The sequence below is a fragment of the Mastigoproctus giganteus genome, chromosome 12, assembly GCF_048544385.1.
Source record: "Mastigoproctus giganteus isolate SK-2022 chromosome 12, ASM4854438v1, whole genome shotgun sequence".
NCBI lineage: Eukaryota > Metazoa > Arthropoda > Arachnida > Uropygi > Thelyphonidae > Mastigoproctus > Mastigoproctus giganteus.
Genome location: NC_143586.1, coordinates 14,803,264 through 14,818,516, shown reverse-complemented (window position 1 = coordinate 14,818,516; position 15,253 = coordinate 14,803,264). Strand labels below are relative to the sequence as shown.

The following is a 15,253-nucleotide window of genomic DNA, read 5'->3' as shown; positions in this document are numbered from 1 at the left end:
AAATTGTTAAGTAAAATATGAGGTGGGTCTGTTAAATAATGAGATTGTTGCAATAAAATATAATGAAATACTTCATACGTTTTAAGTTATTCCCTTCAAAATAATTGCCTTGGTCTTGCACACATTTCTTCCAAGCACAGAAACATTTCTGGAAGGCATCTTCTGTAAGCCACTTTAACACTTCAGTCGTTTTTTTCTGAATGTCTTCAGTGTACTGAAAATAGGTTCCCTTATGTATACATTTTCAGTTTAAACAAGAGAAAAAAGTCACAAGGGACTGGTGAGTAGGGTGCATGTTTACAGACAGGGTTTGTTTTTTGGCCAGAAAGAGGTGAACAGAGAGCTTGTTGTGTGCTAGCCCTCTCGGCACACACTTTCCTCATGCCTAAATTTTCAGTTAAAATTTGTGTAACTGTTTCTTTGTCCATATTGACTTCAGTTTTCATGGATACTGGATGGCCTGGTTGTTCATAGTGTTCGACATTCTCTTTTCCTTCTAAAAATCTTTTATGTCATCCAAACAAACAAGCTCCTAACATAGTATCTTGCCCATAAACTTCATGTAACAACTCTTAACTTTCAGTTGATGGGTTTCTTTAGTTTTGTTAAAAATCTGAGGTTGATTCGTTGTTTGATTCTCTTGTCTGTCATGTTTCCAGCAAATTGCAAAAACATAAGGTAATGAAAACCTGTCTCACTGCACAGTGAATGAGCATGTTGGAATATGACTTGGCAGACAGCTAGGAAAGGTTAAAGGTTAACTGCTGTGCCTTTGTTTCACAGGTGGCACTTGGTTTATAATGGCCATGTGCAGAGTCTCAGTATTTAATAGTCCCATCTAAAAAGTTATACCAGAAAGTAGAGATACAGACTCCTCACTATCAAAGTGACCATTTTGTTTTCACACTAGAAAGTGCTTTAAATTACAGAAGTAAAAAAAAAAACAAAAAAAAACTTGGCAACAAAAACTAACACTTACCTGGCTGGATGGTTTCAATAGGAACAGAAACTTCACTAAGACTCATTAATTCATGTACAGGGCTCTTAGACAAAGAGGTTATGTCTGTGGAAAATGAGTCAGATTCACTAGCAGATGCAAAACTTGAAGGATCTAATACAGAATGATGAGATGGAGGTGAATGAGGTACTGGCAGCTGCTGCTGCTGCTGTTGTTGTTGCTGCTGCTGCTGCTGTTGTTTCTGAAGTTGATTGAGGGGAATTTTCTGTGGAGTGCTGCAATGGAAGTTATTCTTTCAATAGCAAACAACAAAATGTGCATAACTGCACACACACACACACTAGATAAAATTTTCCTAAATATTACATCCAATACAAAAGTAGCTGCATTATTTATTTTGCAGTATATTTAGAAATAATGACTGTAACAATAATTGGCATAATGGATAATACAAAGGTGGCATATAAAGTAATAAAACACTGAAAACAGGATAGTAAGAAACATTCTATATCAGTCAACCAAGTGAGCCAAAAAAAAAAGTCATGCAAACATGTGCATTGGTGAAACCTGAGTTGTGTACCAGGTCCTCATTCAGTTTTACTGGGGGCGGGAGAGTTAAGAAATAATTAACATTTTTTTTTTAGGCACTTTACAGTGCAATAGAGTAACAATAATGAAAGATATCACGTGAGCAATTGCATAAAGTGTATATCAAACAACATCCAGGATACTGTTTCAAAAAAAGTAAAAATAACATACGGCAATTTTACATAAATGACATTGTTTGTTCTCTATTACTTTAAATTTATTTCAAATTTTTTTGTTTAAATTGTTTTTAGCAAAGTCAGCTGTGCTAAAAATGCAATCACAAATGAATAGATATACTTCAGTTTTATGTTTCCTTTTCAACATGCAGAAAGAATTCAAAACTATCAGTTTTAAGAGTTGTGTTCTATTGTTATTTTAAATAATCAATACCAACAAGTGGGTGTGGTGGCATATTGCATGATACCAACAATTAGTGATGTGATATCTATAACATCCATACTTCTTGAATTTTAATACAAATAATGTAGATCAAAATCTAAAATAATTAAGAAATATTAAAATTCACATGGTGGTAACTTTAATAGAAATAATTTTTTTTTTTTTTTTTTTTTTCAAATTCTAAATTACATTAACATAATGCATGCAGTTGACAGCTAAAGGAATGATTCTATTCTAGAATACAAAAATTGGTTTACTGATAAATATAATATCTGATGTTATGGATGTGATAAAAAGGAAAAAGTTTCCTATGTTTATGTAATTTTGATATAGTAACCGAATGACAAGATCTGAGAAAGAATGTACGAAAAAAGCACTGAATTATTATGTAGCAATGAGTAGTAAACATCACAACAATCTCTTTAGGGCAGAAAAAAACTTTGTTATTCCATTTTTGCCTACTCAACATGTCAATCAAAAGCATCAGGTTCATATCCAAGAAAATATAGCTGCTCCATAAAAAAATAAGTTATTTGGATTTCCTTTTTAGCTTAAGAAACCCAATTTTCTATATTTAAATGACTGTACAGTCTTGCAAATAACAGCTTTATTTCTTCATTCAACAAGAATAAATAATATAAGGAAAGTAAACAGAAAAAGATAGTCATCTGTGCCTAAATCTAAATAAAATGCCTCACTTGACATATGGACCTCAACAGCTTAAAAAAGACTACTTTGAAAACATGAATTAACAAATTATTTTGTATTTTTTTTGACATATGGTTGGTTAAGTTAATAAAACATTTCAACCAAAGATTCTAATATTCTTTGACAAAAGCAAATTGACAAGTTATCTTTAAATGAGACACTGGAGATTCTTAACTTGAAAACAATAAATCTTTTTCTTGAAAGTCATTTCAATTACTACAGATTACTACCCTTTTTTATTTACTTTTATTTATTTAATTACTACCCTTTAATAAATTATTAAAGGAAAAAACATATGTAGTAATCGAGAAGCTTTCCAACAATGCAATTACAAATGAATAGCAATACTTCAGTTTTACATTTTGTAGCAAGTATTCAAAACTGGCAGTTTTCACAGTTGTGTTCTATTGTCATTTTAAACATTCAATACCAAAACAAGTGATTATATATATATATATATATATATATATATTAAAAGCAAGTAATAGGTTAAAAGCAAGTAATAGATAAGTTAGTGGCAACAGAACGCTATACTAGCCATTACTGGTCCTTAGTTCAAACCTGGAAAGGATACATATAAATAGAATAGAGTAGAGAAAATAATATAATATAATAGATAAATCATAAAGGTAGAAGATAACAAATAAGTATGGTATGTTAATTATAGGAGATAGTAACACAATGAAAGGGACTTTTTCAAGGGCTAACCCTTTCAATGTGTCCTCCTATAATTAACTGATCTATCAGTTTCTGATATCATCTGCCTGTTAAACGTTGCCGAATGGTGATAAAAGAGCCTGTATATATGTACATTATTAGGCACTGCCTCAGGAACAAAATTAATATAGCTTACACTCATTGAAAAAGTTGTACCTATATTTGTTCCTGAGGCAGTAATTAATTTATTCTTGGCTTCCCCCCTTAGCCAGCTTTTTCGTTTTCTTTTTCTTTCTCGTTTTCTTTTTCTTTGGCTTTTTATGAGAACCGCTCATCCTATTCTAGTTTTCGCCTCTTCATGCTATACGCTAATAATACCAGAGGGCGCGCCATTATTATTTTGGCTTATTTTGGGCCTATTATAATGAATCTACAACTAATTACATGTCAGTAAGAGGGCGCTGACATCCACTATTATCTTCATATATAAATTAACACGTGCACTACAACGTGGTTTTTTCTTGTTTCATCATCGAGATAGGTCTACTATCTATGCACCAAGTACCACGATGTAAGTAAGTGATTAGGAACTAGCCTTTCCTGTCTTCCTTCGCTTCCTTTATTTTATCTAATTTATATTTTATCCAAATTTGCCATGTTATGTTATGCTATTGAAATACCAGGATCTCTTACTATAAGAGACGGGTAGTTACGCGCCCGGTATAATCTGACGTACAATTGCAATATTGCTTCTCCTCTACTTTTATCTATGTGCTGTCTTTTTCTATTCTTCTTACCTCATGAACTATTAGAGTAATTCGAGGGGGATTGAGGTACTATCCCTTTTCTTAAACCCTTTTTCCGTTCTCCTTTTTTAGCTTTAGCTACTGTACCACCCATTAATATGATGCTATTGGTTCTCAATTGCCTCTACTTTTCGTTGTGTTTTAGCTATCGGTCGGGCTAAAGTCATCTAGCCTGTTAACTACCACAAATTTCCACCTATTGTTAACTACCACAAAATTCTTTTTGTTTAACTTTAACTTAAACCTTCCACCCCAATGATATCTTTTATCACCATTCGGCAACGTTTAACAGGCAGATGATATCAGAAACTGATAGCTCAGTTAATTATAGGAGGACACATTGAAAGGGTTAGCCCTTGAAAAAGTCCCTTTCATTGTGTTACTATCTCCTATAATTAACATACCATACTTATTTATGTTATCTTCTACCTTTATGATTTATCTATTATATTATATTATTTTCTCTACTCTATTCTATTTATATGTATCCTTTCCAGGTTTGAACTAAGGACCAGTAATGGCTAGTATAGCGTTCTGTTGCCACTAACTTATCTATTACTTGCTTTTAACCTATTACTTGCTTTTAACATATTAAGACTGATGTAATGTTTTATCATGTTATTTTTGATGGCATTAATCAGCTCTTCTCCTTTTAGTATTTTTAGTATTTCTCTCGCTCCTAGATTCTATTGTTTAGTTATTTATAAATTCTGTTCACGTATTCTATTTGCTCGCTATATATATATATATATATATACACAGCATTATTAATAACAGAAATATTTAACCATTAGTTTCAAATTACACAACTTTACAAGTACATCTTAACTTGTACTTCCATTTTCACAAATAAAATGTTATTTTTAATATTAACAGGCAGCTGTAATACAAATTAATTTTTTTAAAACTAGCTACCAATAAAATCATATATACACACAACACCTATATTTTTACAACACACACTCTCTTGCTCATTCTAATGATATTCTGTTTCCAAGTTAGAAAAACTATAAACAATTAATTGACTGATGGTAACAAGTATAAAATCATTACTGCTTACAAAGCTGTAAAATATACCTTATCATGTGTACAACTGAGTAAACTGAGAGTCTTCTAGATGAGCAGAAAACCCACTACACTATTATTATGGGGGACTTCAATACTAAGGTTGGAAAAAGGCAAAATAGCGCAGAAAGAGGAACTATAGGAAATTTTGGAATTGGTGAAAGAAACAAAAGAGGTGAATGACTTGTGGAATTTGCAGAATCTCAAGGACTGTCAGTAATGAACACTTTTTTTCAAGAAAAAGGTGAACAGAAAGTGGACATGGAAGAGTCCAAATGGATTAACAACTAATGAAATCTACTTCATCCTCACTAACAGAAGATATATTGTGAATGATGTTAGTGTCCTGAATAAGGTAAATGTTAGAAGTGATCACAGAATGGTAAGATGTACACTTGATATAGATGTAGGAAAGGAAAGGAAAAAACTGACTTGAGTAAATAATACAAAGGTCTTTGAGATAACAGATGAGGAGAAAAAGCAGTATGTACTGGAACTTAAGAACAAGTTTGAGCTTTTGCAGACTGCTCAGGACCAAGATATCAATGAGGAATCTTACAACTTTCTGAAAGTGATAAAGCCCAAGAAACCTATAGGGAAAAGGAAATCCAAAGAAGAAAAAATTAGTCAAGAAACACTTGTCATGATGAACCGAAGACGACAAATGAAGAGCAAGAAAAACACTGACAGGGAGAAAATTGAGTATACTGAGTTATGCAAAGCCATTAGAAAGAGACTCAGAGAGGACATAAGAAGATTTAACACAAGAAAAGTAGAACAAGCATTAAGGGAAAACAAAGGATTTAAATCAGCAGCCATGAGCAGTAATACAGAAAGACAAATGATACTGAAACTGAAGAATAGCGATGGTGTACTTATAAACAGCAGAGAAAGCATAATTCAAATAGCAGAAGACTACTATAGAGAATTATACAAGGAGCGAGGGATTGATGCCAGCAGTGGGGAAGATGGATTGCAAAGTAGCAACACATACAACATACCCGATATTCTTCCTGATGAGGTAGAACATGCACTGAAGAAAATGAAGAATCAGAAAGCCTCGGGGGAAGATGAAGTTACTGTAGAGTTGTTAAAATTGGGAGGAAGAGACATAATACAAAAACTGGCAAGGCTCTTCACAAAGTGCATTAGAAAAGGTGTGACGCCTAAGCAGTGGAATAATGCAATCATAGTTTGCTGCATAAGAAAGGAGATAAATCAGAAATTGGAAATTATAGACCAATTAGCTTGTTATCCTACATCTACAAGTTGTTCACAAGGGTCATTACTAACAGATTAGAAAGAATACTTGATGAGAATCAACCGAAAGAGCAAGCTGGTTTTAGGACAAGATTCTCAACTATGGATCACCTTCACGTAATATCAGAGCTAATGGAGAAAGCAAATGAATATAAAACACCATTATGGCTGTCATTTGTGGATTATGAAAAGGCATTTGACTCCATACAGCATAGGGTAATGTTTCGGGCACTGGAAAGACAAGGCATAGATACCCCATATATTATGATTTTGAAGAAAATATGAGAGTGCTACCTCCTTTATTAGACTAGACAAAGACAGTAGGAAATTTAAAATCGAGAAAGGAGTTCGACAAGGAGACACAATTTCTCCGAAGCTGTTTACTGCTGCCCTTGAGGAAGCTTTCAGAAGATTAGACTGGTCGCAGAAAAGAGTCAATGTGAACGGAGAGTACCTAAACCATTTACGATTTGCAGATGACATTGTGGTCATAAGCCACGATCCCAAAGAATTAGAGGAAAATCTTAATCAGTTATGCACAGTTAGTAAGGATTTTGGACTAAAGATGAATATGGCTAAAACAAAAGTAATGATGAACAAGTATGCCACAGAAAGGGAAATAATGATTGAAGGAGCAGTAATCGAAAAGGTGGAGTCATATACTTATCTGGGACAAGTTATTAGCTGTAATAATGATAAATGGCTGGAAGTCAAGGGAAGAATAAATTTTGGATGGATAGCATTCAGGAAATATAGTCACATACTGAAGAGCAATATCCCAGTTTGTCTGAAACGTAAAATAATGAACCAATGTATACTCCCCACCATGACTTATGGAAGTGAAACTTGGGCACTCACCAAAAGAATGGAAGAGAAGCTGAGAACTACACAGCGAAGAATGGAACGAATTATATTGGGAATCAGACTGTTAGATAAGAAGAGAAACACATGGATTAGGCAGCAAACTCAAGTAAAGGACATTCTTATCAAAAATCTAAAGAACTAAAATGGTCTTGGGCAGGCCACATAGCTTGAAGACATGATGACAGATGGACTAAGAAAATAACAGAATGGTACCCAAGAGGAGCTAGAAGAAAACCTGGAAGACAAAGGTGGAGATGGATAGATGAAATTCATGAGTTTTTGGGTAGTAAATGGATGGCCAGTGCTCAAAACAGAAGGAACTGGAAAGGTGCTGGAGAGGCCTTCATCCTGCAGTGGATTTTTTTTTTTTTTTATGTGAACCCCAAACACGAGAGGTATTAGAACCTATAGTACTTAGTACTGTGCTTGGGTTGGAGGTTGAGAAGACGAAAGAAGATATTTGTTGACACTGGAATTGAACTTCTGTAGATTGTAATTTTCAGGAAATACGTATGAAAGAAGGTTGTTCCAGAAAACGGCAGTTGAATGAATAAATGAGGAAGATGAAAAGTTGGTTCTGTGGGTTTGAAGTTGGACAGTAAATGGATGTTGGCTGGTGGCGGCACACGTTCGGACTGTTTTGAAAGAGAGAGCGGGAATTATAGAAGCCAATTCAGAAGAACAGTGCCCATGGAAGTATCTGTAGAAGAGGCATGCAGCAGAAACAGTACGTCAATGAGAAAGTGAGTGGAGAGACTCTGTTAGAGATGAATCATTAATTAACCTAACTACTGTCTTCTGAATGGAATCAAGAAGCCTGAGAGAAGTTTTGGGGGCACCACCCCAGATGTGGGAAAAATATTCCATGGCAGGGCGGATTTGCGATTTATACAGAGTGAGCAGCTGTTTTTAGAAGAAAAGTAACGCCGAGAGCGAAAGAGAAAACCAAGTTTTTTAGATGCAGAGGAAGCAATATTTGTAATGTGCTCGGGCCAAGAGAGATTAGAAGTCAGGGTAATCCCCAAAAGAGATATATCATCATGCCTAGAAATCGGAGTGTCACAAAGATAAGCATAGGAGCAGAAGAATCCTTTTTCCGAGATATAAGATAAGACTGAATTTTAGAAGGATTGAAATCAACTAAGTTGTCTTTGCCCCACTGGAGAATTACCTGAAGATCGGCATTTAAGGAATTGGTAGCAGATTTTCGAGAAGTTGAAGCTGATTGAGCAGGACAAGGTTTCTCAAAATGGAAAGTTGAATGCAATGTGCTATCATCGGCAAAACTAATGATAGGATTTCCAGTCAATGGAAGAAGGTAATTGATATACAAGAGGAAAAGAGTGGGGGAAAGAAATGAACCTTGGAGGACACTGGCATTAGTGGAGAAGTTAGAAGACAGAGAGCCATCTACCATCACCCCCAGTGAGCGATCAGAGAGAAAACTGGATAACCAATTACTAAAAACAGTTGGCAAACCATAAGATGGACGCTTGTTTAGAAGACCTTTATGCCAAACACGATCAAAAGCCTTTGAGATGTCAAGAGCAACTACTTGTGTTTCACCGAACCTTTCTATTGAATTAGTCCATAAATGGGTAACATATGCCAGAATATCACCAGTGGATCGACATTGACGGAATCCATACTGGCGATCGTTGATCAGACAGAAGGTGTCTAGGTAGTTTAAGAGTTGGCGGTTAATTGATTTCTCCATTACTTTAGAAAGAGGAGAAGTAATTGCAATGGGACGATAATTGGATGGGAGGGATTTGTCACCCTTTTTAGGAACTGGCTGAATATGAGCAAATTTCCAAGCAGAAGGAAAAACACCTTTAGAATAAGAAAGTGAAAAAAGGGGACAAAGAATGGGAGTAAGTTCAGGAGCACAGGTTTTGAGAACAAGTGGAGAAATACCATCAGGACCTGGATCTTTCTTAGCATTAAGATTCATCAAAATCCTTCTGATATCCTTTTGACGGAAGACCACAGGAGGCATTGAATGGAGCGTGTTGGGAATGGTGGGAGGTGTTTTACCAAGATCATTAATACATGAGCTGGAAGAAAAATGGAATGCTAGAAGGTCAGCTTTATCCTTGGCTGAAGTGACAACAGAACCATCTGGTTTGGACAGAGATGGGAGCAGAGACAGGCAAAAGTTGCGGCCAATAGCTTTGGCAAGAGACCAGAATGCTCAGCTACCATTAGGGCAAGAAGCAAGTTTTCTACTCTTAGCCTGTTCAAACTCTAGTTTGGACTGATTAATAACTGCTTTACAATTGTTGCGGGCTTTGGTGTAGGCAGAAAATGAAACTGAAAAATTAGAAATAAGCCAATTACGATATAGTAGTAGTAGTGGCATATGATGCAAGAAAGCAAGTGTAGGAGCTTATGCAGCATCAGCCAAAAAAAAAAAAAAAAAAAAAATCACACCATTGGCTCCAAATGCCTGTCCAGTTCCTCCTTAAATTTATTTAACCTATCAACTTCCACAACGACAGATGGAAGTTTGTTCCAGCAATTAACCACCCGCTGGCTAAAGGCAAATTTCCGCACATCTATTCTACATCTGTCCTTTCTTAATTTGAACTTATGTCCCCGTAGGTTGGTAATCTGAACAAGTGGAAGGATCCCATCAGAATTCAGCGTGCTCAACCCATTCAAGGCCTTATAGACCTCAATCAGATCACCGCACAGGTGCCTAGTCTCCAGCCACTGCAATTTGCAGAACTTAAGCCTCTCTTGGTAAGAGAATCCCTTCATTCCCCTCACCAATCGTGTTACTCTTCTCTGTACACGCTCAAACAAATCTACATCCTTCCTAAAATGAGGCCTCCAGACCTGTACGCAGTACTCAAGGCGTGGCCTGACCATTGCCTTATACAGAGGGACAATCACCTCCTTTTCCCTGCTAGCAAAATTCCTATATATCATTGACAAAACCCCATGACCCGCCCTAGCAGCCTGTCTGCACTGCTCAGAAAACTTCATATCTGACTGCACAATTACTCCCAGGTCTTTTTCATTTTCTACCACCTTAAGTGTAGTACCACACAGTTGGTACGTTTCTCTGGGCTTACTTCTACCCATATGCAGTACTTTGCATTTGTCAAGGTTGAACTTCAGTTGCCACTTCTTAGCCCATCTGCCCAAATTATCTAGATCCTGTTGCAGTAGCACACTGCCATTACTGTCATTAACAACCCTGCCAACCTTTGTATCATCTGCAAACTTCGACATTAAGCCTGATATACCTTCATCAATATCATTGATAAATACACAAAACAACAGTGGACCCAACACCGAACCCTGTGGGACTCCACTAATAACATTAGTCCACGAAGAGCAGCACCCATTGATTACCACCCTCTGTCTTCTCCCACTTAACCATCCTTTTATCCATTGTGGCAACTTACCCTTAATACCATTCTGCTCCAATTTGTACAGTAGTCTTCCATGCGCAACAGTGTCAAAAGCTTTCCTGAAATCCAAGTATATGATATCAAAATTATTTTTTGCATCCAGTTCCTTTGTGACCACATCATAATAACCAATCAAATTTGTCAGACAAGACTTTCCCTTAACAAACCCATGCTGTGTTTGAATTATTGCTGCAGTCTTGTCTAGATGATCCTGCAATGCATCTTTAACCAGCGACTCCATTATTTTACCCGGAACAGAAGTTAAACTAACTGGTCTGTAATTACTCGTGTCACCCTTCGATCCACCTTTGTGAATTGGGGACACATTTGCACATCTCCAGTCCATGAAAACCTCCCCTGAGTCCAAGGATGCTCTCATAATTATGGCTAAGGGTTTGCTTAGTTGCTTTGCCGCCTCCTTTAAAATAACTGGATATATCCCATCCAGCCCAGGTGCCTTTCTTATGTTTAACTTCAACAATTTCTCCTCCACTTTGCTCTCAGTTATTACAAAATCATTAAGCACACTGCTACAATTTGATAACCTTCTTCCATTTTCAAATTGTAATAATTCCTCACGTGTGAATGTAGATGCAAAATACTCATTCAGTTTGTTTGCTATCTGAGCAGGATCATCAACAGTCGAACCATCGATGTCAAGTGGACCAATCATATTCATCCCCTTCCTTTTAGAGTTTATATAAGTAAAGAAATCCTTGCTGTTTTTCTTAGCATCTTTTGCCAAAGATTTCTCGTAATCCGCCTTCGCCTGCAACATTCTTCTCTTGAACAGACTTAGCACATTTATTGGAAAACCAAGGTTTAGATAAAGGATGAGATTTTAAAGTGAAGTGTGAGATAAAGGATTCCATTCCTGCAAAAATAATTTCACTGACACAATCTCAGCAAAAGTTGATATCAGAAGTTTTGAAACAGTAATCCGACCAAGGAAAAGAAGAAAAGAAGTCTCGCAGGTAATCCCATTTTGCATTCTTGTAATGCCAAACAACACGAGGTTGGGAATAGCCATGAGATAAAGGTTCCATTGTAGAAGAGACAATCACCAAGTTGTGATCTGAAGTGCCTAAAGGACCTCTCACTTCGACCGTGTACTTAGAAGGGTTGTTTGTGAGAAAAAGATCAAGCGTACTGGCTGTATGATTAGGATTGTCCGGTATTCTCGTAGGTAAATGAACAATCTGTGCTAGGTCATTAGTAATTGCAAAAGCCTCAGCATCTCAACCTGCTGGGTCGGTGTGACTAGAAAACGGAAGCCAGCTGCAGTTGTGAATATTAAAATCACCAAGGAAAATTACCTCACTGTTAGGAAAGTTGGACTGGAGAAAGTCAAGTTGCAAAGAGAGGAAGTCAAAGAGTTCCAAGTGATTAGTGGAGTTGGGGGAACGGTAGAGACAACAGATGAATTTGACACAATGAGGTAGAGAGATTTTAAGCCAGAGAAGATCAAAAATGGCTGATGATGATGTGATAATGATGAGTACAAAAAAAAAAAAAAAGTTTTTTAAGAAAGTCTTTACTATTTATAAAATTATTTTAATAAAAATAAGAAAAAACTTTTAATGCCTACAAATAATATTTCTAGTATCTGACTATTACAGTAAAATAAGCGACCATGCTTTACTGGAATTAGTTTTTTTTTTTTTTTTTTTTTTGTGAAAATTCCATACATGAGAGGTATTAAAACCTATAGTACTTAGTACCATGCTTGGGTTGAAGGTTGAGAAGACATTTGTTGACATTAGACTTGAACTTCTGTAGACTATAATTTTCAGGAAATATGTAAGAAGGAAGGTTGTTCCAGAAAACGGCAGTTGAATGAATAAACGAGGAAGATGAAAAGTTGGTTCTGTGAGTTTGAAGTTAGACAGTAAATGGATGTTGGGTGGATTTCAAAACAGTGTTTGGACTGTTTTGAAAGAGAGAGCGGGAATTATAGAAGCCAATTCAAAAGAACAGTGGCCATAAAAGTATCTGTAGAAAAGGCATACAGCAGAAACAGTATGTCTATGAGACAGAGTGGAGAGACTCTGTTAAAGAGGAATCATTAATTAACCTAACTGCCCTCTTCTGAATGGAATCTAGAAGCCTGAGAGAGGTTTTGGGGGCACCGCCCCAGATGTGGGAACAATATTCCATGGTAGGGCAGATTTGCGATTTGTACAGAGTGAACAGCTGTTTGGAAGAAAAGTAACACTGAGAGCGAAAGAGAAAACCAAATTTTTTAGATGCAGAGGAAGCAATATTTGTAATGTGCTTGTGTCAAGAGAGATTAGAAGTCAGGGTAATCCCCAAAAGAGATATATAATTTTGCCTAGAAATCCGAGTGTCACGAAAGATAAGCATAGGAGCGGAAGAATCCTTTTTGGGAGCTATAAGACAAGACTGAGTTTTAGAAGGGTTGAAATCAACTAAGTTGTCTTTGCCCCACGGGAGAATTACCCGAAGATCGGCATTTAAGAAATTGGTAGCAGACTTTCGAGCAGTTGAAGCTGATTGAGCAGGGTAAGGTTTCTCAAAATGGAAAGCGGAATGCAATGTGCTATTATAGGTACTATGGATAGGATTTCAGTTAATGGAAGAAGGTCATTAATATACAAGAGGAAAAGAGTGGGAAAGAACTGGACCTTGGGGGACACCAGCATTAGTGGAGAAGTTAGAAGACAGAGAGCCATCTACCATCACTCACAGTGAGCGATCAGAGAGAAAACCGGATAACCAATTACAAAAAACAGTTGGCAAACCATAAAATGGAAGCTTGTTTAGAAGACCTTTATGCCAAACACTCTGTTTGGCGTAAAGTTCACTCTAAATTAGCTGTTTGGAAGAAAAGTAACGTTGAAAGCGAAAGAGAAAACCAAGTTTTTCAGATACAGAGGAAGCAATATTTGTAATGTACTAGTGTGCTCAACTAAAGTTATATGCAAGAAATAAGAACTTCATGTACATAGCTGTCAAACTTTTGACTTTCAAAAGGTTGAGATTTCGTAATTTTATCAAATAAAACTAGGAAGAAAGTATATTTTTAAAATCTAGATGTTGACAATGAAATTAAATTCATGACAATATATACATTTTATATTAAGACACAGCCATAGGACTGTTTATCAGTATAATATGCTTTCAAATGGTACTCAGGATTTTTCTGTCTATACATTCCTGTTTGGATTATCTGTTAGACAGCTGTGTGTTTCAAGGAAGTTAGTGTTTTACATTTTGCCGTTTTCAAAATAAACCTTGGCTGTCAAAAGCATTTTAAAGGTTTTCTTCTGAAGTCATGTTTAGCATTCCCCCCCAACCATGGTAAATATCCTCTCGCACCCAGCACTGCTATGGAAAATCATTAAAATGCTAAACATAATTTATTTTTCAAATTTCCCTCTACATTTCTTGTTTACACTCCGGCACGACTACCAGGTCAGTGGAATTTACGATAAATCAATCAATCAATACAAATGTTAATCGTATTTAGCAGTCATGGGTTTGAACCTCGGTCCATTCAAAGAGCATGTACTATTGCACTCGCACTCCTGACCACTCTGCTATGTCAGGCCTTCTCAGTTCTCCAACAAAGAACAACTGACTATCAAATTTTCCTTAATTTATAATAGTTTCTGATAGGTTCTCACTCTGAAATTGATAGGCTGACTACTGCAAAACATCCATTTGCCTTGTGTATTTCTTTATTTTCAATGATATTGAAAAGTACTGGAAATTAGTGCACAAAAACTATCAAATTTGATAGTTTGCACTGCCAACTGATGAAATTTGTACTACCTTCCATTTGAGCACAGTCACTGAAAAATTTTCTCATTTTTCAATGACTCCCTCAATGAAAAAAAGAGAAGCATTTTCTCTTGTTTTTTAGACTCACCTTAATCACAGGATTAAAACTACTAAGTCTGAATCATCCTTCTCATTCAGTTTACTTTACTAATCAACTTCCAAAATGGAAGTGGAAGATGCAACAACTATTGGTATAACAAATTTACACATTATTATTATTATTATTAGCTGTATGGTACAGGAAAGTCTGCGGCTTATGCTGCATCAGCCAAAAAAAAAAAAAAAATTAAATTCTGAATTATCCTGAGAAAGAGAAGAAGGGAATCACCAAGAAAGAGAAGAATGGTGATATCCAGCTCAGGACTCTGGGTGTGCCAATCCCATACTCACCAGATGTGAGCCCCTAGGATTTTACATTCTTTGACACATCTAAGAGTAATTACCTTAGTAAATGGATGCAAGGCACATTTGAATGAAGAGTCATGTTCAGCTTTTCAAATATTATTTCAAACATTTAAAAGCAACAAGCAAAATATTTTATCAAGCTAGAAGAGAGGAAAGTAGCATGGAGATATAAAATGGAAAAGTTCTAGGACAATTTTTATAAATACACTTTTACTAATGCTCTAACAACATCCAATTTTGCCTTAAAAATAGTTCATTTCCCTAAAAAAAAAAATAAATAATAAATAAACTATTTGCACTTCTAATGGCAATAATCT

At 35.9% G+C, this 15,253-nt stretch overlaps 1 protein-coding gene across 3 annotated transcripts in view; it reads right to left on the bottom strand.

The window, feature by feature from the left end:
* Positions 1 to 15,253, bottom strand: part of LOC150076723 (ADP-ribosylation factor-binding protein GGA1-like) — a 303,671-nt gene that overhangs the window by 74,071 nt on the left and 214,347 nt on the right. For all 3 annotated transcript variants that reach the window (XM_090385588.1, XM_090385589.1, XM_090385590.1), the window contains one exon: positions 980 to 1,233. In XM_090385588.1, coding sequence (XP_090241714.1) covers positions 980 to 1,233 — 254 coding nt within the window. The remainder of the gene's footprint in view (positions 1 to 979; positions 1,234 to 15,253) is intronic.